This window comes from Rhinopithecus roxellana, chromosome 1 (assembly GCF_007565055.1).
Source record: "Rhinopithecus roxellana isolate Shanxi Qingling chromosome 1, ASM756505v1, whole genome shotgun sequence".
In the NCBI taxonomy this organism is placed as follows: Eukaryota; Metazoa; Chordata; class Mammalia; order Primates; family Cercopithecidae; genus Rhinopithecus; species Rhinopithecus roxellana.
The window spans coordinates 144,341,206-144,366,019 of NC_044549.1; the positions used below are offsets into that span (position 1 = coordinate 144,341,206).

At 35.1% G+C, this 24,814-nt stretch overlaps 1 protein-coding gene across 2 annotated transcripts in view; it reads left to right on the forward strand.

Annotated features, from left to right (window-relative positions):
* The first annotated feature begins 1,359 nt into the window (after positions 1-1,359).
* ZBBX (zinc finger B-box domain containing) overlaps positions 1,360-24,814 on the forward strand; it is a 141,676-nt gene continuing 118,221 nt past the window's right edge. For both annotated transcript variants that reach the window (XM_030938483.1, XM_030938480.1), the window contains exons 1-8: positions 1,360-1,410; positions 1,846-1,993; positions 7,811-7,891; positions 8,640-8,756; positions 12,997-13,110; positions 15,592-15,682; positions 20,848-20,896; positions 21,596-21,705. In XM_030938483.1, the coding sequence (XP_030794343.1) occupies positions 8,689-8,756; positions 12,997-13,110; positions 15,592-15,682; positions 20,848-20,896; positions 21,596-21,705 (432 nt within the window). In that variant the 5' untranslated portion in view covers positions 1,360-1,410; positions 1,846-1,993; positions 7,811-7,891; positions 8,640-8,688. The remainder of the gene's footprint in view (positions 1,411-1,845; positions 1,994-7,810; positions 7,892-8,639; positions 8,757-12,996; positions 13,111-15,591; positions 15,683-20,847; positions 20,897-21,595; positions 21,706-24,814) is intronic.

Sequence of the window (24,814 nt, forward strand, 5' to 3'; positions counted from 1 at the left end):
TCTTTGGTAATTTGAAGAGCACACCTGTATGGGAAATAATCTGCGCAAGAAAATCAGTAGTATTGCACATCCACTTGAAACTTGTTCTTGTATTAAAGGAAGGACTTGGTAAAGTTATACCATGAACACGATAATAGCAACCATCATAGACACACCAGCACCACTGTTTCTTACTGTTTATTAAGCACTCAATATGGGCCTGACTTAGAGCTAAATACTTAACATTTATTGTTTCATTTATTCTTCCATACTACATTACGTATGGACTAAGTGTACTGTTATCTCATTTAAGCAGTTAGACTCAGCTTTGTTACTTGCTCGTGGTCACACAGCAGGTAAGTTGTGGCAGTACCAGCACTCAATCTCGAATCTGCCAGACTCCAAAACCCAGACTCATAACCAGAAGACTACCATTGTCTTCTCTTATCCATAGTGGTTATAATCTTATATAATTGAATATGCCAAGTTAAATCATTAATACTTTTAAATGGGTATTGGCAGACATAGTAAAGTCAAAAATAATGGTGCAAAGATTAGTACATAACTATAATAGTTAGGATTGTTAGTCTGGTACCAAGATAGATACAATGTGGTTAAGCATAGAAGCGCATACAGTGCAGTACCATTCATGCATCCTAATTGCAATATTTAAAATGGGAGATAAAAAACAGCATATTTAGGAAGCCTAAGATAAATTCACTACAGGTGCAGCTTTGCTCGGAACAGAAGAGTTGTGTTGAGAATTGTGGGTTAATTATGTGTGTGTGTGTGTGCGCGCACACACACACACATGTATTTGCTTTTGCTTTTTGTTTTATATATATTAGACTCAACGGGTCATGTATTCGGTACAAAGAAAAGAGAGTTGTGGACTTTTGAAGAGACCTGGATTCTCTATTGACTTTGCCTATGGTAGCCTTTGATAAATCATTTAAATATAGCATATATGTGGGAGTTCTGAGACTAAACTCCTTGAATTAATTTGTGGGTCTGCCATTTGTTAGCTTTGTAATTTTGGATTAAGATAGTCACATTTTTTGTGCCTTAATTTTTTTAGATTTAAGGTGGCTTGCTATGAGGAAGAATCAAATATGACATATAAGTCTCTCACTCGTAGTTGGAATATGACACGTGCTCAGGTTTAGCACATACCTAATCTCCAAGATCATCTCTGGCAGAAGGCTTCCAGAGCCTGCTGAGTTTTTCCGCCCTTTCCTTCCTGTGATCGCCCCTTCCTCTCTCATTTCGCAGGCTCCTTTTCGCCCTCTGCCGGCGGACAGTGGCAGAACCCAGCTTTCTGGTTGCTATGGGTACCGAGGTAACGCGGTAACTAAGGAGACCAAGACCGAAACTCCCTGCAGCTATCCGCGGCCTGCCGGCGGTGGTGATGCGAGAGGCTGGGGTCTCCAGGTGGGTTGTCTGGCTGCGGGTGGATGAGGGAGAGGAGCGTCTCTAAGTCTGCCTAGCGGGCCGCAAGCCGGAACTAGTTGGTGCGGCGAGCAAAGCGGGCAGAGCGGCTGGAAAGCGGACTCAGCTCGGGTGGAGCTGGAGGCACCGGCCCAGCAGGTGTTTGCTGAGCCCTGGCCATATGCTGACATAGTGCCAGGCCTGCAGGCAGCAGGATGGGGCCCTGGCCTCTGGAGTTGAAAGCCTTTGGTATACACCAAAGACTTCCTAGCCCAAGATGCTAATGGATAAATGAATCAAGAGTGAACCCCAGACATGGGGACTTCATCAGTTGTACCCCTTCTGCAGCCCGACCCTTTCAAATACTAGCCCCTTTTATCCTTTGAAGTCATTTGCACCTTATGAAAAATTTGGCACCCTGAGAAACCCCTTTTGTAGCCTTTAGTCTGCCTGCGCGTTCACATGCACCCACTTCCTTGAAGTTTACTCACAAGTAGACTATGGTGCGAGATGCCCGTTTCCTGAGACACCTGAAGTTGTGGATATTTCTTTTATTCTTCCCAAAATCAGCAGTAGAGAGACTCGGGTATATAAGGTTCAGTTATATATATTTTATAGCTTGACTTAAAATCTAAAGTTAGCAAAGCTCATTTAAAAAAATGGTAAAGTTGAAGCTACATAGGATTAAAATTATACAAACTGTATGTTTATGCGAACCTAACGACTCCCTCTGCCTTTCTCCAATTTAGCTCATCTTATAGTCTACACAGAGGCCTGCCCTGACCTTCCATAATTTTACCAATTGTATTACAAATAAATTGTTTGAAAGTAGTTCCTTCATGTCTTTCAAGACACTTAACAATTCTTGCAATTAGTTTATTTGCTTTTTCATTTTTACCTACTTCCCTCACCAGAGTGTAAGTTCAGTGAAGACTGGTATTATACCTGTCTGGTTGACCTTGTTCCTCAGTGCTTAACCTGACACCCGGCAGGAAGAGAGTTCAGTGTATATTTGTTGATTGCTCATCAAGATCGGTAGGAAACATTGAAAAAATAAAACAGAAAGGTTAGTTGAAGTGGGAAAGAGGTTATGTTTAATCTTTTTCCGTAGGATAGGTTGTGCAAAAAACTAAAAGCAGTAGAAAAAAATTACTTGCTTAGCACATTATTATTGGCACTACATTATGTGTAGGGACTGTACTGATTGCTGGGGTTTCAAAAGTCAATGGTAGGACTACCCTCAAATATTCGGGCTACTTAGGGAAACAAAATCTATATAAACAAAGATACAAAAAATAACACAAGGTAACATACAATAGCAAATGAGTTTAATAGACATGGTCTTTGTATACGAGGAGAAGCTTGGTTTCGATGGAGGGAAGCTTCATGATACAGGCGGCCTTTGAATTGAGCATTGCATAGAATAAAACTTGGTGAGCAGAGAGGTAAACACTAAAGCTCATTATGTAAAAAAGATGAAAGCAGAGATGCTAAGGGTAAAGTAGAATCTTGATGCTCCATTTTCTTTTCTAGGTAGTTTCTAAGGCTCTTTCTTCTCTAGGTAGTTTCTAAGGCTGCCCCTTTCCCTGAACCATGAGCTCTCCGGAGGTCTTATAGGAGCCTACAGCTAGACAAGTCAGGTCACAAATCAGACGCCTTTTATTTAATATCCTGCAAATTAGAGGGGGAGAGGGTCCTTACCATTTTCTACATAGATAAGCTGAAGTTCAGAGAATTTCTATCGTGCAAAGATCTTCTGACTTTAAATCCAGTGAATTTAGGATACCTAGGTTTTCTGACCTTAAATTCAACACCTTTTAATATTGCTTATTATTTTTAATTGAAAGTATTTTAAAATGACATCTTGTCCCTTGATATCTAAAGGTAAAGTTTCTCAGTTGTTCTCAAGGTAACCTGCCTATAGAGGGTAAAAAATGGGTGACTTGGGTACCATTTAGTGCCTTGAAGCAGTATTTTATTATTAGATATCTTGTTTGGCTGAAAGATTGAATGCAACCTGAAGTCAATACCTATATTAGTCCGTTCTCACGCTGCTATGACGACATACCCAAGACTGGGTAATTTACAAAGGAAAGGGGTTTAATTAACTCACAGTTCTGCAGGGCTAGGGAGGCCTCAGGAAACTTACACTCATGGCAGAAGGGAAAGCAAACACGTCCTTCACATGGTGGCAGGAAAGAGAAGGATGACAGCTAAGTGAAGGGGGTTCTCGTGAGAACTTACTAAAAGAGCATGGAGGAAACTGTCCCCATGATTCAATTATCTCCCACCAGGGCCCTCCCACCACATGTGGGAATTATGGGGATTGCAATTCAAGATGAGATTTGGGTGGGGACACAGCCAAACCATATCAATACCTGCTTTACTTTTAGAATTTTTGCTATGAGAATGTGGCACACATTTATTTAGTAGGACACTCCAGCACAAGATACTATTCTAGGAATCATGTATTATCAGTTCTTGCCTTATAATTTTTTAAATATTTTAAAATATATATATTTAAAATAAGGATAATTAGAGGAAATGTTAAAATTAAAATTCTTTTAATTATTAAAAGCAACTATTTTAAATTCTTATTTAACATTTCTTTCTTGGGTCTGTGATTTCTAAGTACTATGGTACTAAATGCCTAAACATGTTAATTCACCCAAAGTTGCTTGCTAATTAGACCCTTTCAAAATATTGCTTCAGTAAGGAAAAATCCCTACTTACAGTATGGTTTTTAAGTTTTGAGCCTAACATGATCTGAGTCATTAGAAGAATTAACTAACCTTAGATAAGTTTCCAGTTACAAAAAGTGGCCCTTCTTGTAAACAGCGGTTTCCTAAACCTCCCTTTCTGCCAATGGTGTTCTCTTGCACCTCTAGCTGAATGCTCTGAGTTTCTAGCTGTATAGAGCATTGTAAATTCCTTGTTTCCACTCTGTGGCAGTAGGTTTTGATGTGGGGATTGCTTTCTCAAAATAGGAACACGTGTAGAAGGATCATCAAACCATCCTGGACAATTTTGGGTTATATTGGGTATTATGTGTGAGGAAAAATGTGGTTGTAGACAGAAAAATAATGTAGTCTAACAAATCAGGAACTAGAAATTTTTCCAAATCACTACTAAATTTTTGGTATTTAGTTATAAAAAGTTTGACCAAAAGACACAAGGAAGTATAAATTTTGCATAATAAGGAGTTTATCTGTATTCCTCTGGTTTTATTAGGCGCCTAAAATTTTGTGCTTTACTATTCTTGCTGCTGACATTGTTATATCCTTGCTATCCCAAGAAAGGTGACTAAATTCTCTGTTGGCTTTACAAAAGGAAACAGGCGGAATAACATAACTCAGAATGATAATCTCCCCTTTTTCTTCATACAAGGAAATTGGCTTATGTAGGTGACTTGATAAAATACGTAATTGAGAAGAAGGCTTACTAATTGCATTCAGTGAAGTGAAATTCCCTTGAATAAGACCATTTATTGGTTAAATAACATTATCAGCAGAGCTACAAATCTCAGTCATCTTATTGTAATGAGATTTACAGATGTTCGTTCATTTTTTGTATCGGTAAAGTCAATCATATATCAGTTTAGCTTTATATATAGACATACACATAAAATTATATTGTATATCTCAATGTGTAAGCAAAATTATAGCAATTTAGATTATTTTAATAATCAGACAGATTGACTTTGGGGATTATTTTATCTCTTTAATGATAATAATAACATTATGGAAGTTTTTGTGACAAAGTTATCAATTGTAGGCAAGAGGCCAGTATTTGGATTCCCTGAATACGATCAGAAAGCAATACAGATTCCATGTTATGGATCAGGATTATTCCTGGAGGTTTTTGAAAGGTGCCTTTGCTAGCTGCTATTTGATAAAAAGGGGACAAAAATACTACCTACAAAAATGAGGAGGAAAAAGGGAATTACACTTGAAAATGCTACCACCTCCCTCCCAAAAAGCAAATCGAATCTTAGTTTTCCATTCCTATGGTATCTTTATTTCTCTTTGACACTTAATTTAGCTTTGAGAGACAGGACTTGGTGGTTGAAAATTGAGTCTGAGTGGGATGCCTCCTATAGATTCTTCTATCAAAACGCCCTATGATATTGTGGTTGTTTGTGTGGATTTCCCCTTGATTGTGAGGGTCTCAAGGGAAGACACCATGGCTTATTTGCCACCGTGACTTCAATACCTGGGACCACTAACAGGGATCACAAAGGAACAGTTAAGTACGTGTTTGTGGATTGAAGGTACAAACATAATTTAGTCCCATGATGCAACCACTACCTTATTTAAAATGTAGTAATTATTTTGTGTAATTCCATTTTGCAATTATCTTCAGAGAGTAAATTCCTAGAGAATTTCCTCCAAAATTGTGAAGATCTACCCTTTCAGGTTAGATTTAATTTTTGGAGATAGTCCAAGTAATTTGGAGGTAGGTTTGAGTGAAAAAAATAGTTGCTCCTATTGCACAATCATTTTTAATTTCAAATGAGCCACAACAAAATGGATTTGTGTGTTTGTTGGTGATAACAGATTCTTTTTTTTTTTTCTTTTTTTCTTTTTTTGGAGACAGAGTCTCACTCTGTCACCCAGGCTGAAGAGTACAGTGGTGTGCAATCTTGACTCACTGCAACCTCGACCTCCCAGGTTCAAGTGATTCTCATGCTTCAGACTCCTGAGTAGCTGGGATTACAAGCATACACCACCACACATGGCTAATTTTTGTATTTTTAGTAGAGACGGGGTTTTGCCATGTTGGTTAGGCTGGTCTTGAACTCCTGACCTCAAGTCATCTGCCCACCTCAGCCTCCCAAAGTTTTGTGATTACAGGCATGAGCCACCGCGCTCAGACATAAAATGGATTCTGTAGACAGTTTCAAAAGAGGTGTCGCAAAAATGTTTTTAATCAGTGGTTGCATCATTGAAATATAAGATAGTCTCCTAAAGGAACAACAATGAAGAATCACTCATTTGGTTACGCAGACTTTGATGTCGCAATAGCCTTTTATTAGGTAACTCCAATTTTGGTGCTTTCCTTCCTTAAGTCTTAGAGCAAAGCTTCTAGACTTACGTTTTCCCTGCTAAATCCCTATTAGACTCTTATTAGCTACAGAATAAATTCCAAATGCTATAAACTTGACATTTAAAGCCACTTATTATTGGGCCTCAGCCACTATATCTAAATTCATGTTTATTTTTTTTTCTTCCATGTAACCTGCACACCAAGCAAGTGTAACTACTCATTAGTCCCTTATTCAAGAGTTATTCTTTCCAACAGTATGGAATATTCATCTAATCCATATCTTTATCTGTAAGCCTCCTTTCTCCTTCAAAGCTTTACTTAAATGCTAGCCAGCTGAATTCTCTCTTTTCTTTCACTTCCTATATTATCACATGTATAAATTTTATAGCCCTTATATTTTTTACCTTGTTTTATGGCTTTTATATTTAGGGTCTTATATGCCCTATTTTACTCTAAACCATTTGAGCTCAGAAAACAAACCTCCTTGGGCCTTGACTCCTCTCCATACCTCTCAGCACACTGCCTTGTATATAGCAGAAGCTTAATGCATGTTTATTGTGGTTATGAGGACACACATAGGAACAAATAAATAAATGACAACATCAAATGGTATGGGCATTTAAGTCTATGGTCACTATAATATTGATTCATATTCCTTTAAAAGCTCTTAGAACTTGGAAATTTTTATTCCTATAAAAATCTAATAGTTGTTCATGTGACTTAGTAATTCAGCATTACAGAGTAAATTATTATAGAACCATGAATAATTGGGATACTTGGGAAACAGGGTGTTCTGAATAATTTCATTTTCTGGTTAATTCAAGTTAAGCAGAAAGTCCTTTTTGTTTCATTTCTTGTTGAAATATTCTTTCTAAAATATGCTAATTTCTGATCTTAGCCAAAGAGTATCATTAAAATTTTCTTTGATAAATGAGGATATTAGAATGCCTTTGGGTAATTATTACGTACCTTAATTTTCATTTTATATTGCCATATATATATATAAAAAGATTATTGGGTTTAGATTGTATCTCAAAGACTCTTTTCATTTCTGTCTGCATGGCCTTGGATATTATTTTTAGATAGAACAAATACTTGGTATGCTTTTATAGCCTTAGCGATAGAAAGAGCCAGAATACGTGCTTTAGTTTGTTTTAATGAATGCATCCTCCACTTTTAGTTGACTATTTCCGTAGTCTTTTGTTATACAGTTGACCCTTGAACAACATAGGTTTGAACTGCACAGATCCACTTATAAATAATTTTAAAAAAATAATAGTTACACTCATGTGCTTGTCACTCTTGCTTCCCCTTCCATGTCCTCTACCTCTTCCATCTCTGCTACTCCTGAGACAAGACCAACTCCTCTTCTTCTTCGTCTTCCTAAGCCTACTCAGTGTGAAGCCCCTTACCATGATTCACTTCCACTTAATAAATAGTAAATACATTTTCTCTTCTTTGTGATTTTCTCAATAACATTTTCTGTTATCTAACTTACTTTTTAAAAGAATATAGTATATACATATATATAACATACATAATGTATTCATTGATTATGTTATCAGTAAGGCTTCTGATGAACAATAGGCTAATACTAAAATTTTGGGGAAATTAGAAGTTATGCACAGATTTTTGGGAGATTGGTGCCTCTAACCTTTATATGTTGAAGGGTCAGCTGTACGTAAATATTGGTGAAATTTTAATTCCATCAGACATATTACATGTCTAACTTTATTAGTACATAAATACTTACATAACTTATATTTAAAATCCAGTAATTTCTAGGTTTCCACAGGAGACTGGTTCCAGTAACACCTTCACACCTTGCAAACACCAAAATCTAAGAATGGTCAGGTTCCTTATATAAAATGGCATAGTATTTGCATATAGCCTACACATAACCTACTATATACTTTAAATCAGTTCTTGCTTACTTATAATACTTAATACAATGTAAATAGTTGTACATTTTTGTAATTTTTTATTGTAATATTTTTGATTCTCTGGTTGATACGTGGCTGCAGGGGACAAAGGCTAACAGTGTATAATTTTTACTGTTTAAACTTTGATTCAGCCTTTTTCCTCATAAAGTTTTAAAAACATTCCTGAACTATATGGAGTTTTGAATTTGTAACTTATACTGCTTCACCTCTGCCATAATTTTTTTGTCTCTGTTACTTTTACAGAAGTGTTTACAAATCAGAATAACTTTTAGACAACATTAAGGTGTTAATCATGAACACAAAGGATTTTGTAGTTCTTCCATGGGGAAAACCTGGAAATTCTGTAAAGCTAAAATATAGGTGAGTTAATATATATTTATTTCTTAATAGGAATAGTTGCAAAGCTTCTGTATATTGTAATTTTGACTATTTTGTGAATTCTTATCTTCATTTTTCACATTCCTGTACTTTTATCTATAAGAATATAGCTTTGAAATACTATAAATCTATAATAGTTTAAAAATGAAGATTAAAAATACTTATTCCACAAGAACCAATGTGACAAGTTATAAAAGTTTGGTTCATTACCTATTAAAGTAATGCAACGGAATGTTAAACATATTTTTCATGGCCCTTATTCAAAGTTAAGTAAGGATTATCCTGAAATTTAGGGAGACTATTGGGGTGAGAGACCCCTAACCAGGAAATAGAAAGCACTACATACTTTAGCCCTTTACATAAAGGACATTGTGTTGAATTGACCTTTTCTAGGAGAGGTCTGTCCTAGATGACAGGGAGATGCATTCAGCCAGAGCCAAACAATTACTGGCATTTATGATCTTGCAGGGGTATGGGAGAGTATAGCTCCCTGTTTGTCTACGATGTCACCTACAGTCACTGGAAATACTTAGGGATTTTTCTCTTAAATATCAGTAGAGGCAGCCAGCATGGGATGAGGACAGACTTTTTTTTTGTTTGTTTGTTTTTAGATGAAGTCTTGCTCCCTTGACTAGGCTGGAGTGCACTGGCACGGTCTCGGCTCACTGCGACCTCCGCCTCCCGGGCTCAGGCGATTCTCCTGCCTCAGCCGCCCAAGTAGCTGGTATTACAGGTGCATGCTACCACACCTGGCTAATGTTTGTATTTTTAATAGAGACAGTGCTTGGCCGTGTTGGCCAGGTTGGTTTACTCCTGACCTTAAGTAATCCTCCCACCTCTACCTCCCAAAGTGCTGGGATTACAAGTGTGAGCCACTGCACCCGGGCCAGACTACCATTCTTAATTTGAGTTTCTGAGTTTTTTGATCCAGATTAATAGCTTTGTGGTTATTTGATATCTTCAAAGCTATTCTAATGCTCTCTTCACCTTTGAGATACTGAATATAAAAGCATTGTGTAGACTGGAAATGTTATAAAAATATATGGCATTATCATTATGAGTATACCATATTTTTGGTGGGGAGAGGTGCTATCTGATTGCCAGGACTACAAATTTTGTTAATAGAAAAAGAAAAAGGGGCATACATTATTTGATTTTAGTGACATATTTCAGGCCATATGTCTATACCCATAAACATTCAGCCAACAAACATTTATTAAGTGTGCATTTTCTATATACTGTGCTAGGGAATGATGGCTACAAAAGCGGGAAGTGGTAGTCCTGGCACTCCAAAAGCTTACAGAGAATATGAATGAGTACAGTTACATTGACAATATAGAATGAAGCATGGTGCGATGTGTACAGGCAAGGGACTAGGAGAGAACATGGCTCAAACTGCTAGAGCAGGAGCGAGGAAGTACCCAAGTTCTGAGTGAGAGATGCAGTTAGTTGGGTAGTTATTGGGTGAAACTTATGCAAAGGCACAGAGACCACATGATTTTGGGGACTTCTCAGACATATCCAATTGTCTAAGAAGAAAGGTGGAGAAAAAAACAGGGTCTAGATGATAACTAACTTGTATGTCATAGTAAAGAGTTTGGAAATAAGTTGGAATCACTATTCCCTGGCCTGCCCATCTTGCTGATCCACAAACCATTAAAAGCCAGCACAGGAATACCCACTCATGGTAATTACCATAGAGTTCCCTTTCTCACTTTTTCCTTGTTCCAAGCCTGTTCTTGTTGGACTTTGTCTTTACATTGTCTGACGTTCTGGTGTTCTTCCAGTCCTCTCGACCTCTTTCCCAGCCCGTAAACCATTTCAATCATCTTTCTAGTCCTTGGGTTTGTTCTGATGATTAGAAATTATTTTCTAGTTTTCACATCATCTGTATTGACTCTAATATATTAAAATAGTTTGATGCATAATATTTAAAACAGCATTTTTTTTTTCTATATAGGCAACATACATATTTTTGCTGAACTGATCATTTTGGAAATCTTAAAGAAATCTCTTAAACAATAAATTAAATAAAAAAAGCTGAGGATCAACCTTAGCTTCCCTCAGTGGCCTTGCTTTCCCTTTATAACTCTGTGTATAACATTATCTCCATGAGGAATCCTCTGTTTTGTGTGAGATCCACACAATCCAATCTTGACCATAAACTTGACCACTTGGTCAGTAGGCCAGTCTTTTTCTTCAGCCTTACCCTTTTCCTCTACCACAGTGGGACTTCAAAAACATCAGAAGTCTTCTAAGCAAATGAGTGACACAATCATATTTGTTCTTTCAATTCTTCTCCTGTAAGCAGTTTGTGAAGTGTGGTAGGCTGTCAAGACTTTAGGCAGGGAGATAAACTGTGGGACTCATCCTGAACTGTACCTGCAGCCCATTTCAGAATGGTCTGTTTCTGGAAAAGACACTATTATCCTCCTGATAGCTCAAATAAGAAACATGGGATTATTTTAGATTTCTTCCTTGTTCCCTCTCTAATCAGTCACCTACTTCTGATCAGTTTCCAACTTGTTAATTCTATTTTCTTACATTTCGCAAAAGCTCAGTTTTTCTCTCCATTGCGCCTGCTCAGTCAGACTAGCCCAAATTCTCTATTAGTTAGATTACTGGAATAGTCTACTAATTGGTTGTCTTGCTTCTGGCCTTGTACCGTCTAATTGACTTCCTTTGATACAGCCTGAGTGATCTTTCTAAATGCAAGTCTGATTAATTCTCTTAAAACCCTTTAATGATCCTCATTGTTCATGCAATATAAATCCCAATTTCTCATCATGGCTTACAAGGCTCTTCATGATACTGTCCACTCCAGCAGTTTGATTTTTTGCTACTTTTCCTATTCTGCACTTAATATCTGGTCACAGAGAACTTCTAGTTTCTTGACCCACCCATTACTCTTTCCTACCTGTGTCCACACTCCTTTCTTTCTGGAACACTGCACTCACCACTGCCCTTTGACTGGCTAAGTCCTTTCATCCTTTAGGTCTCAACTCATCCTTTGCCTTCTCTAGGAACTGTTTCTGCATTCACAGGACTGGGGTATGTGCTCTTTCTTTGTGCCCAGGTAGTCCCCTGTACTTCCCCAATGACAGCCCTATTCCACTATATTTCAATTACTTTCATGCTTATCTATTCCTCTCAATACTTGAAGCTCCATTGTATTTCACATCCTATTACCTAGCAGTGTTTATTTGTCATAGTAGCTGCATTACTCATTGTGGAGTAGATACAATGAAAATAAATGCCTCTCTTTCTGTATCTTAGCCAGTTTCTCTGAACCCTCTGGACAGCCCTTCCTATCACTTTCTGTATATCTTCCTGGATTGTGTCTGCTTGGGACATATCCTTGGCCCACTTGCTTTTTGGTAATTGCTTGCTACCTCTAGAAAGATTTCTCCTGTCTGAGCTTCATTATGCCTTGATTTTGTTCCGTGCCATAGCATGCATGGGTGCCCACACTGCTTGATTGTAGTAAAACACTAATGTAATATTGAAGGAAGAGATTTGGACTTATAATAGTAAAAGCTAGAGAATTAGTTTGGTTAGATCTATGAAAGAAAGAGTCAGTGGCTAATACTGATGACCAGGCTTCATAAAATGAAGAAAACGTCTTTTGTCAAAAGCTTAGTGAGTTTCAGACATTATAAAAATCTCTTGTACAGAAATTCCTGTACCAAAACCATTAATCGGGGCTTTCTTCTTAATAGGTCTCAAACAGGTACTACCTTTTCCCCCTCATCATACATATATGACATAAAGGTAGAGATTTAAAATTTTGGAGATGACCAGCTCAGCAAAAATGTATGTTTTGTCTATTGTTTTAAATACTGTGGTTCAAACTACTTGACTACATTGGAGGCAAAACAATATGAAAATTAGAAAATATTTTTATTTTGTTTTCTGTTTGTGCGTCATAGATACTTGTGCATATATAAAAACGTGCCTTATATATGAAGTTAATTATAATTTTGAACCCCTAGCAATGTAATAATTAAAACAAAAGTCTAAAATTTGAAGAGATAACTTGCTTCAGGATTTTGGTGGAAGGCAAATGCTAACTTTAAAAACCAGATTTCAGAGTAGTACAAGAGAAATAGGTAAAGTATTTTATTTATTATTCATGATTCTAATTTAACAGAAAAAGATTATATAAAATAATTTTGGCTTTGCTTGTTTTTCTGCTTACTCCATTTAAATCTTATGTCTTCAGAAATGCTCAAGAACTGCGAATGGAGAAAGTACAGTTAGAGTTTGAGAACCAAGAGATGGAGAAGAAACTGCAAGAATTCCGATCCGCAAGAAGCAAAGAAAAGGAAGAAAGAGAGTGGGTGAAACTCTTAGAGAATTTTAGATGAATCAACTAAATTATTTAAAGAACTATTTTATATACTGTTGTCATTCCAATAAAAGCATTTAATGGATGGATAGTTTCTGACTTTAACTAATGAATGAGCAATAGCAAAGGCCTTCTATTTTTTTTGTTTTTGTGCCACTTAGATGAGGCATGTTGCTTTTTAAAATTACCATTACTTTTGTTTCTTCTGAACATTATTGGGTCTTATCCTTTCTTATTTCCTTTTTATTTAACTTTTTGGTTCTCATTGATTTATGGTCTGGAATGTTTACGACAGCAGTGCACACTTTACTTTTGCTCTCAGAAAATTGCCATCAATAGCCAATAAACACCAGTTTATGTTTAGAGTCATTTTTATTTATTCAAAGGCTTTTGGGAGCAAGAGGTCATATATATATACATAATGAAGATCTGAAAAATAAATGCTATCACATATATATATATATATATATATATATATATATATATATATATAAAATCAGAATTGCTCAAACCCTTAAGTATATTTAAAATATTTTTAGCAAATGCTAGTTAGCTGAAATTTTATTAATGAAAACTTTCTAATATTATGCTTATATATTTGTACTAATTTTACTGAATTTATTGTTTTCTTATAAAATAATATAAACGATAACAAACAGAACTAATAATTATGTGATGGAAATTCTCTTTTCTTAGTTCTAGGCTAACTCCCAGCCCATTTTCTAGCACCCGTTTTAATGACTAAAAATTTTCTCCACAAATGTCTTATCTTTGTATAAGTCTACATATATACATGTGTATGAATGTATTTTGTTTTCAGTGAGTATATCTGTTGAATATATTGTGTCTTTTACTTTTATTTTTACAGATGAGTTCATCTAAAAATATGGAAATTAATTCATATCCTACTATTTTACTTAATATATCTTAGTGCTCTTATCACATGAGAATGCCTTGATGTGATAAGAAAATTAGCCTAATTTTCTTAGTGGCTACATAGTATTTTTTGTGTGGATATAATGGCATTTATTTTTCAGATCTTTATTATGTTTTTAGTATCTTATGATTATAAATGCTGCCATGAACATGCTTCTTCATGTATTTTCACTTACATATGCAAAGCTATTTGTGGGATAAATTCCCACCTCTGTAATTTTAGGTCAATATGTTATTTGCATTTTACATTGTGATAGATATTGAGAAATTGTCTTCCAAATAGGTGTCAAAAGTTTATAATCTTTTCCTACAGTGTATAAGAGTGCATGTTTCATGTCCATTTGCTGGTACTAAATATCACCAAACTGTTTGTATATTAAATTAACTTTTGTTTAGTCCTCAAAGTGATGACCATCAAATACCTGGAAGTACCTTCTTAACCTTTAATGACAATTCAAATGTGCTCATTATACTTGCAGTAGTATTTATCTTTAGAGTCCGATTCTTTGAAAAATATGCATAACTCATATACATAGCCCCTCTAATAATTAGAGCATTGATTTAATCAGAGCATCTCATGTTGTATGTCATCCAGGATGACAAAGTTTATTATGTGTCTTGCTGCTTTTAATGACCTAGTGGCCAATTCTTTTACCTTCACTGATTCGAACTTTGTTTGGACTCCTAAATGGATCATGATACTCATCTGAGAATCAGAGTTGCTGAAATCAACCCTAATGAGTGAGTTTTTCTTAGCTGTGGAAGCTTTTCTAGATGATTCTTAACATTTTAAAGCGTGACTGAGTTTTTACATTGTTTTCTGAGGTCACACAGATATTAAATGTCATAGCCAGAGTGAGAACCTGCCACTCACTAGCCAGGAAGATAGAAGTCTAGTGCTCAAATCTTAATTATTTATTCTGTGTGATGTTGGGCAACTGTTTTTCTTAGTATTATTTTTAATAATAATTGGACTCTCTGGCTTGATAACTTCAAAAATATTTTGTTATGCTCAAGTAAATGTGCTTCAAAAACTGTACAGCTGCAGTATGCCTTCTGTGTAATCTCTGTTATGTTTCAATGTGGGAGATCATTAGAGGTTTTAACAAAGAATTCATCACTTACTAGATCCACTGAATATTTTGGGGTACTGGTTTGCTTGCTTTTCTTCTTTACATTTGTGGACACTTAGCTTTTAAAATTGCATAAAGACCCGTAAAGTTTCCTATAAATTAAAAAAGCTATCTTTAGTCATTGTGAATATCAAGGAAATAGAATTCTTCATTTGTGTTTGTGTATTTCATTTTATTCATTTCTAAACAAAAGTCACAAATATGATAAAGCTATATTTTAAAATTACTGAGGCTATTTTGACATTATTGATATTTCGTTTTCATTTTTTGCTTTTTTTTTTTTTTTTTGCATGCTAACAACTGAATTTCCATTTTCTGAAACAGGAAAACTATATTTCTTTTCATTAAAGGGAGAAATGTATTTAGTAATTACATTTTGTCTTGTTTATATATATTAAAGGTCAAGCGAATATTACTGGAAATCTGGAAAAGTGGGCAAATTGGGTAATCAATCATATGTGATGTCACAAAATAAAGGAAATGTTATTAAGGTAAGAAGATACTATTTGATTCTTATGCATTCGGCTAAGCAAGAAGATATTCTGTTTTAGGTCTTGCATTTTCTTCTATACTCGGAATATGCTCTCCTTATTTTAACAACTTTGTGTATTATTCAATTTTTGATTTATTTTGTAGGGTAATATGCAACTTTCGTCATTCAATTATGTTTTTGTTTTTCAGCTACAAACTGATTTCAAAATTTTACTTTGCAGTGAATTTTTCCATATTCCAAACTGAATTTTTCCATTCAGTGTGGATCTGGTTTAAAGTATATAAAATAGAACTCAATACTTCTAAACTAAGGTGAAAGCTAATGTTGTTTAATATAACAAATGAGAGACTTTATTCCTACTTTTATATCAAATTTGTTTAGTGTATTATATTCTGCTTCAATACTAATGTATTATTCATATACTGTTGATTCCATGTGTAAATATACCCAAGAAAAAAATGCTTTTCAGTTTCCCAGTTATAGAATTGCTGTTCCTTTACTGTGTACTATAAAATATAATATTATATTGAAGATGAAAATCAGATAAGTGTTTTTACATAAAGAAAACAGTTTTGCTTCTGGATTCTTTAGTGCAAGATTCATGACTTTGTAAATATTAACTTACATGCTTTTGTTTTTTATGTACCTATCATTAAACTTTCATCAGGTCAGTTGGAATCTACAAAGATCTTACTTGGCACTTCTAAAGTTTTTGGCTTTGAGAAAGCATTTTATTCTCTAGTGTCATTTCCCTATCTTAGGGAAAAATCAATTATAAAAGTTTTAACCCCCAAAATTAAAAAAACTTATCTCACTAGAAACAGGCTATTTATAAGACTATTAAAAGAATCTATAGGTCAGATGAAAGGAGGCTGAATTAAAAGGGTAGAAAAACATATATAAAGAAAAATGTGGAACCATTAAAGAGTAAGAAAGGAGAAGAGGAAGTCAAACATATAATTGATATTACAGGCTGGATTGACTAAGAGACAGCATAAAGAAGGGACTCAGAAAAGTATAGGGTTTACATTTAGAGTTTTGTTCGAATTTTCAAGAAAGTTGAAGTTAAGGGAGTAAATGTACTCCCTAGGGATTTGTAAAAAGTAGAGAGGTATAAAGAATAAAGCTTAAAGAATGCCAGTGTGTAAACTATATAGGCAAAGAGAACTTTAATATTCACTCAATAAGCTCAATAAGTGTTAATACCAGTCAACGGTTTAACTTCTTTTCCTTTCTTATCTCATTAAGTGCTTATATCACTCCTAAGAGGATGTTATTATTATTCCAGTTTCACAGATGAAATAATTTAACATCAAAAAAATTAAATAACTCACTCAAGGTCAAAAGTCAGGGCCAAGATTTAACATATAAGCTCTCAGGCTTGTCTAAGATAATTTGTCAGCTCCCTAGTGAAGAGAGATTGAGAAGAAAAAGAATGGCAGAAGTAAAATCGAAGTAGTTCAATGTTATAAGGACAAAAGTAAAGGAGAACATTTTTAGAAAATATGAAGTCAATAATGTCCAATATATTGTGTAGTGAAAAACGTTTTGAGTATCTATTTAGACCAGTGTTTCTCTAGAGGACAATTTTGCTTCGCAGGAGATATTTGACAATGTCTGGAGACATTTTCAGTTGTTAACATTGAGAGACATACTTTTTTGTTGTTGTTATTTTTATGTGTGTTTTTTTCCTAAAGATATATAATGAGTAAGGGCCAGGGGTGCTGCTAAACATCCTACAATGCACTTGACAACCCCCACAACAAAGAATTATTTAGCTCCAAATGTCAGTGATGCTGAGGTCTGGAAACTCTGTATTAGATTATATAGATTAACATTCACTTAACCTTTCCAAGCCTCTATTACCACATTTGTATACTTGCATAATAATACCTACTACTTCAAAGAGCTTTTGAGCAATGTCAAAAACTCTTTGAAATATGTGAAACCACTTTGTAATGATACCTAAACATTACATTAAAATGTCTATTCCTGGATAAGGAAAATATTTAAAAGCCCTAAATGTGATGAGTGTGTCAATATTAAATAAAAGAGTAGATTTCAACTGGTTGAAAAGAAAAGGGTGGGAAGCAGTGAGTAAAGACTATTGTTGCAACCAGCATGAAAGTAGAGGGTGACCTTTCAAGGGTTTAATAGAATCAAGGAAAGCCTTTATTAAATTCTTTTCTAGAATTGGCAAGATGATGTGAGCCAGTTTGTAGAATGAAAGATGGACATCTTAGTAGAGGAAAGACTAAAAATGTGGATGAAAGAGGTGCCAGTTGCTTGGTGGGTGGTCTTTGAAGAGGTGGTTCATTAAAGAGGCCTTCACCAAGGAAGGAAGACATATTTTTGTGTGAGACAAGAAAGGTGGAAGAAAAAACAGGTGGCAATGAAAATAAATTTTAGAGATTTTTTTGACAAGTGGTGAGGTAGGACACTGAAACATTTTAATAGGAAGACCTCAGCTTTCTTAGGACAGTTGAAGACAATATCATTTTCTCAGGTGAATGAAGGGAAATGGGATGAATTTGAGTTCTTGGGAATGAAGAGATTTGGAGTAGCCGCTCTGGGAGTTGTGATTGGGGATTAGCAGCAAATGAGTAAATGGATTGCCAAAGAGCCATAGAGCCTACTGAGGTTGTTCAGCATGGATTTGTAGGAGACTCTATAGTATTATTTTTATCACAATGGTACATAGATATTAGAGGTATCAGAGGGAAGAGATAAGGTGATTGATGTTGGCACTGAAAAAGTTTTCAGTCTGAGATTTTGAAAGTGTGGCTATTCAGAATGCTGCTTACGTGCCAGATTTGGTCATAACGGTGAGGTGGCTGAAGAGGCATTTAGATGTTCACAGTAGCCAGCATGTTGGAGGGTCTTCAAACCAGGATGTCAGGTGAACACGTACATTGAAGTCTCTAAGACTGTCAAGCAGAAATGTGATGGAGAGAAATACTGAGCAGGTGGCTGAAGTTCAGGTGGAAGAGATCCTAGATATTGACACAGGCAATAAGTGGATGGTGGGGACCTCCAGTAGAGGCAACTTTGCTGAATCATAATAGCAGAATCATATTCTGGAAGCAGCACTGAAGAGCAAATGGAAAATTTTTCTCTCTCCTGGTGTGTGAAAGGAAGTGGAAAGGAGCTAGGTCCTATGGGAAGTGCTTTGGTGAAGACTGTGTCTAAGTAAAGGTGGCTTTCAGTTGATGTAAACTTTTGAGTGAAACATTTTTGAGAAAGGTTGAAAGCATAAGATACATAAATGACTATTTAATAGAAGCTCCATGGAATGGCAGTAGGGGCTTGGAAGGAACGACAATTAGTACAGAATTGCAAAGTTTCAGTAGCTAATTGGGTTGACAGTGAGAACGTCTGAAAGATGACTTGTGGGAGAAGTTTGGGCTCAGTGTGGCAGATGAAGGCATTGGTGGGAGTTCGGAGGTATTTGTGAATGCCAGGGAGGCTGATAATGACAGCATAGTCTGACCCCAGTGGCTTAGATAATATGTCTGTGTGGTAAATGCACTAAGATTTCCTGCCCCCTGATAGCACCCCTTCAATACCTACTGGTGGGGGAGTCAGCACATTAATAAGTCATATGCTTTAGTATATAAGTTCCTGACGCTTGTATATACAAACATATACAGATATCCATCTTTCTATCTATATGTACATATAGATATGCATGTATTATATATGTGTATGTACATGTGTGTATATGTGTATATGTGTGTTTGTGTAAGTATGTGTATCCTTGGTTCAACCCTACCTCCAACCCTTTCCCAAATGGATAAAAATCAGACCTATGAGGAAATTCTATTTGTCTAAAAATAGCAGCTAGCAGTTTGTTCACTGAAATATTTTTATGCAATTTGAATTACTTGAAATAAATATGGCTATGTTCATAGAGCAGAACAATATTAATCATAATAGTAAAAACAAATTATACAATTTCCTGAATAATGGGTTCATTTTGCTTGGGCATATCTATCCATTCCATGCAGGGTAGCCTATAATCACACTGATCATGTTTCAATTCAGATGTATCATTAAAGTAATCATACTGGATAATTTGGTTATGAAAAATAAGATTAGATTATCTGTAACTTGGATAACATTAGCAGTTTAAAAATAAAAGTGTGGTTCATAGAAAAATTGATTATTTCAATCTTGTTTTCTTTTCTGCTATGTTTGTTACATAGCATCTGAGCAGTTACTTTGAAGAATGTGAAAAATAACTGCCCCTTTGAAGCAAAACCACTAGATTCACCGAGAATAATTAGGCCCACATTTTCAGATGACTGCAGTTGGTACAGCCATAGATACAGAGGCAGCCATTGTTCTCATATTCTCACGTACAAATTGAGCAATTGAGCATCCAAGTTGCAAATTGAAAACTAGGCCTGAATTGACAGTATCTATATAAATGCATACCATCCTTCATTCTCATTTGTGTACTTTAAATGTTGGTTTTAATAAGATCAAGGCAAGCATGTTCAATTGGCAAGTGTATTTTATTTCCTAAAATATTAAAATGCCCAAATTTTAAGTGATGATATATTTGAAATATCTAGCAGTGAATCTTATTTATTCACTTTTTTTTTTTTTTTGACTAATATTTAGGAAAGTCAGGGATCACAAATAACACTTTTGAAGAATAAGTCTGTGATGCCTACACATGTAGTTCTCTAAATTGGGCAAGTAAAATAATATGGTTTCTATAGTAATGTAAGCAGAATAGATTGGTCACAATTCAGTTTAGATTCAGCTTACACAAATGTTAGACTGTGTGTCTCAGAAAGAGCAGAAATAGAAAAGATGTATTAAACCTTTACAAAATTTGAACACTAGCACTTTCCTAAAATCATTACATAATGACATATAATGATTTTTGTTTAAAAGACAATTTATGTTTTCAAAAATTGGTTTATGTATATTTTTAAAATTTATTTTCTTTTTTATGATTTCTATTAGATTAATTAAAAGGTACACATATGCTTTAATGATGATCTCCTATTAATTTTATATTATTCTTTAAAAATAAATTTTTGTTCAAAATGCACCAAAGCTACAGCTTTCTTATGCTTTTGTTAGTAACTTAAACTGTCACTGAATAAGATAATATACACCTGACAAATAGTGTCTATTTTATCAATACAGTTTTCTGCTGGAAAAGCGAAATTAAAATTACTGAAGGAACAGATTCAAGGTAAATAGTTTATCATCATGTTATTAAATGCTAAAGACATTCCTTTCTTTTACATTTGAGTTACAAATAAAGTTAAAGTTTTAGAATTGTTCATGCAGTATAAAGATTCTAAACCCCCAAATCATGACACATTGATTTTCAACATAAATTTTATTCGGGTATTTTGGGGGGCTTTTGTGCCAAAAAAGTAAACTTAATACATGATTATAATAATAGTATTTTTCAAAAGTGAGGACTTTTACAGCACTGTTCCTTAAATTTTATTGATGTAATGTTTTAATAAGGAAGATAATTTAGCAGAGTAAATTATAAATTAAAATTTCACTCTAGAAAATTTTTAAAAAAAGAAAAATTGCTTTATATTTTAATAGATTGTTTAATAATAGCAAAACCAAAAATATAATTTGAATTTATAATGATTCTCAAGGAAATAAGATGTTTTTCTGGAGGATAGTAAACACATTTAATGTTGCATGATTAATATAATTTGACAGAAAAAAATTAGAAATATATATAATATATATTTATATACATATATGTATTATGAATATGTATAATTATAAATGTTTAGAATTTGTTCTATGTGGGCTTCAGTTAGATCCAGAGATGGGAAGTGTGCATAGTTTCATTAATTTATCAATTGGAAAACTTAACATTATATTTTTAAATAATTGGAGTAACATTTTTTTTTTCTTGCAGAGTCAGTGAAACCAAGAGTTAATTATAAAAGGGCAAATTCTTCAGAATGTGAAAAACCCAAGATAAATGGGAAAGTTTGTGGACAGTGTGAAAACAAAGCTGCTCTACTAGTATGTACACTATATGGTATTTATATACATATACTGTGTAGTAGGTATATTAAGCAGCTAGAATTTTCACATGGCCTCATACACCTCTCCCAACTTAACTTGCTTGGTAGCCATATACTTTTTCTTCATTACTGTTATTGTGGGTTGAGCATGCATGCTGCTGGGGACAGCCAACACCTGTACTTATTCTCTGAATTTCATCCTCTCATTTTCGTTTAAAGACATCACCCTAGACCTTGTCCCAGCTCCTCTGAATCATACCTATTAGCACACAAACATGCTGCAGTATCTCCCATCCAAAAGCAAAACCAAACCAAAATTTTACATTTTAAATTTAAAACAAACAAACAAACAAAAAATTCTTTTTGACCTCCAAGTCTGCACCCCATTATTGTAAAACTCTTCTGAAGAGTTGTCTATACTTGCTGTCATCATATTGTATCCTCCCATTGTCTATTTTTTTTAATATTGAGGCATAATTTACTATGAAATGGATGGACTTCAATGTACAGTCAGATGCCTTTTGATTAATGTGTCCACCTCTATCAAGACGTAGAAGATTACCTTTATCCCGGAAAGTTCTCATGTGCCTTTTCCAATCAATCCCCAACACCAAGGCCACTACTGTCCTGATTTTTAACACTATAGATTTGGTGATATCTGTTCTTGAACTTTATGTAAATGGAATGATATAGTATATATTTTTGGCTTCTTTTGCTCCACATGGTGATTCATCCATGTTAAATTTATCGGTAATGTGTTCATTTGTATTATGGAGCAGTATTCCATTGTACAGTGATAACACAGTTTGTTTATCCATGCGTATATTGAATGACATTTGGATTGTTTCAGTATTTTTGCTATTATGTTTAAGGCTGCTATGGACATTTGTGTATGTCTTTTTTTTCTTTTCTCTTCTCACAAGTGACATATATTCTTCTTCTTCTCTCTCTCTCTCTCTCTTTTTTTTTTTTTTTTTTTTTTTTTTTGAGAGGGAGTCTGGCTCTGTCGCCCAGGCTTGAGTGTAGTGGCGCAATCTCGGCTCAATGCAAGCTCTTCCTCCCGAGTTCAAGCAATTCTCCTTCCTCAGCCTCCCAAGTAGCTGGAATTACAGGCACCTACCACCACGCCCAGCTAATTTTTTGTGTTTTTAGTAGAAATGGGGCTTCACCGTGTTAGTCAGGATGGTCTCAATCTCCTGACCTCATGATCCACCCACCTTGGCCTCCCAAAGTGCTGGGATTACAGGTGTGAGCCACCAGCGACCGGCCTATATTCTTCTCTTAAAAGCTATAAAGTGAAGGCTGGGCATGGTGGCTCAGGCCTGTAATCCCAGCTCTTTGGGAGGCCGAGGTGGGCGGATCACGAGGTCAGGAGATGAAGACCATCCTGGCTAACACGGTGAAACTCCGTCTCTATTAAAAACACAAAAAATTAGCCAGGCATGGTGGCGGGCCCCTGTAGTCCCAGCTACTCAGGAGGCTGAGACAGGAGAATGGCGTGAACCCGGGAGGCAGAGCTTGTGGTGAGCCGAGATCGCGCCACTGCACTCCAGCTTGGGGGACAGAGTGAGACTATGTCTCAAAAAAAAAAAAAAAAAAAAAAAAAAAAAAAAAAAAAAACAATAAAATGAAGGTGAAATGAAAAAGTTACAGGAAATTATGACTTCTGACTGCTCTTTAACTTCTCATTGGTACCAATTTCATGAACATTTACAAAATTATGGTGAAATACATATAACATAAAATGTATCAACTTAGCTATTTTAAGTATACAGTTTAGTAGCGTTAAGTATATTAACATTGTTATGCTACCATCACCAGCGTTCATTCACATAACTGTTTTCATCTTGCAAAACTGAAACTGTATATCCATTAAACAATCACTTCCCCATCCCTATTCCCCCCAGTCCCTAGTAAATAGTATTTTACTTTCTGTCTCTGAGATTTTGACTACTCTACCTCGTATAAGTAAAATCATACACTGTTTGCTGGCTTATTTCACCTAGCATAATATCCTCAAGGCTTATTCATATTGTGGAATGGCAGGATTTCTTTGTTTTGTAAGGCTGAATAATATTCCTTTGTATGGATGTGCCACATTTTGCTTAATTGTTCGTCCATTGGTGGACACTTGGGTTGCTTCCCCCTTTTGGTTATTGTGAGTCATGCTGCTATGAACATAAGTTTACAAATACCTCTTTAAGACATTGCTTTCAGTATACACCCAGAACTGGAATTACTGGGTTCCCATTCTCTCTTGAATTCTCTCCATTCAGTCTTGGGTCCCCACTACTATCCAGGAACTGTTTGTCAAGGTCAATCAGTGACTTCCACATTCTCATATACAATGGTCAGTTCTCAGTTCTTAATGTATTAGGAATATTTTATAGTACAGTATCCCTCTCCTTATCGATGATTTTCTTCAGTTGGCTCCCTCTTGGACACTATGATTTCTTGATTTCATTTGACATTGATATCAGTTTCTTCTCTGTCTTCTTTGCCGGTTTTCTGTATTGACCTCTTAATGTTGGAATGCCACAGGGCTCTAATCTTGTCCATCTACACTTACTCTTTAGCAGTATCAACCACTCTCTTGGCTTTAAAGACCCTATCTATATTGATCATCCCCGAATTTACACATTCACCTTATACCTCTCCCCTGAAATTTTGGCTCAGTCTACCTACTCAGCACCTTTATATGAATGTCTAATAGGCATCACTATTTTAACGTGTTCAAAATTGAGCCTTTAATTTTTTTTCCAATAAATAGTCTTCCCTCACAGTTTCCTCATATCAATAAATATCAACTCAAATGTTACCTACACTGATAGCCCTTTATAAAATAGTAAAAGCTAATTTACACTTTCCAGTTTTGTGAAGCTATTTCTTTTGTCTATGTAATATTGATCATCATTTAATATATATTTGTTTATTTTCTACTTATCTGCAATGTAAACTTCATGAGGGTAGAAGTTTAGTTTTACTCACTGCTGTGTGCCTACCACCTAGAATTATGCCTGCAGTGTGGTAGGCACTCAACAAATATTTAATGAGTGAATTATTTATTTGAAACTATTTCATAATATAGACATTCTCTTAATTTAGAC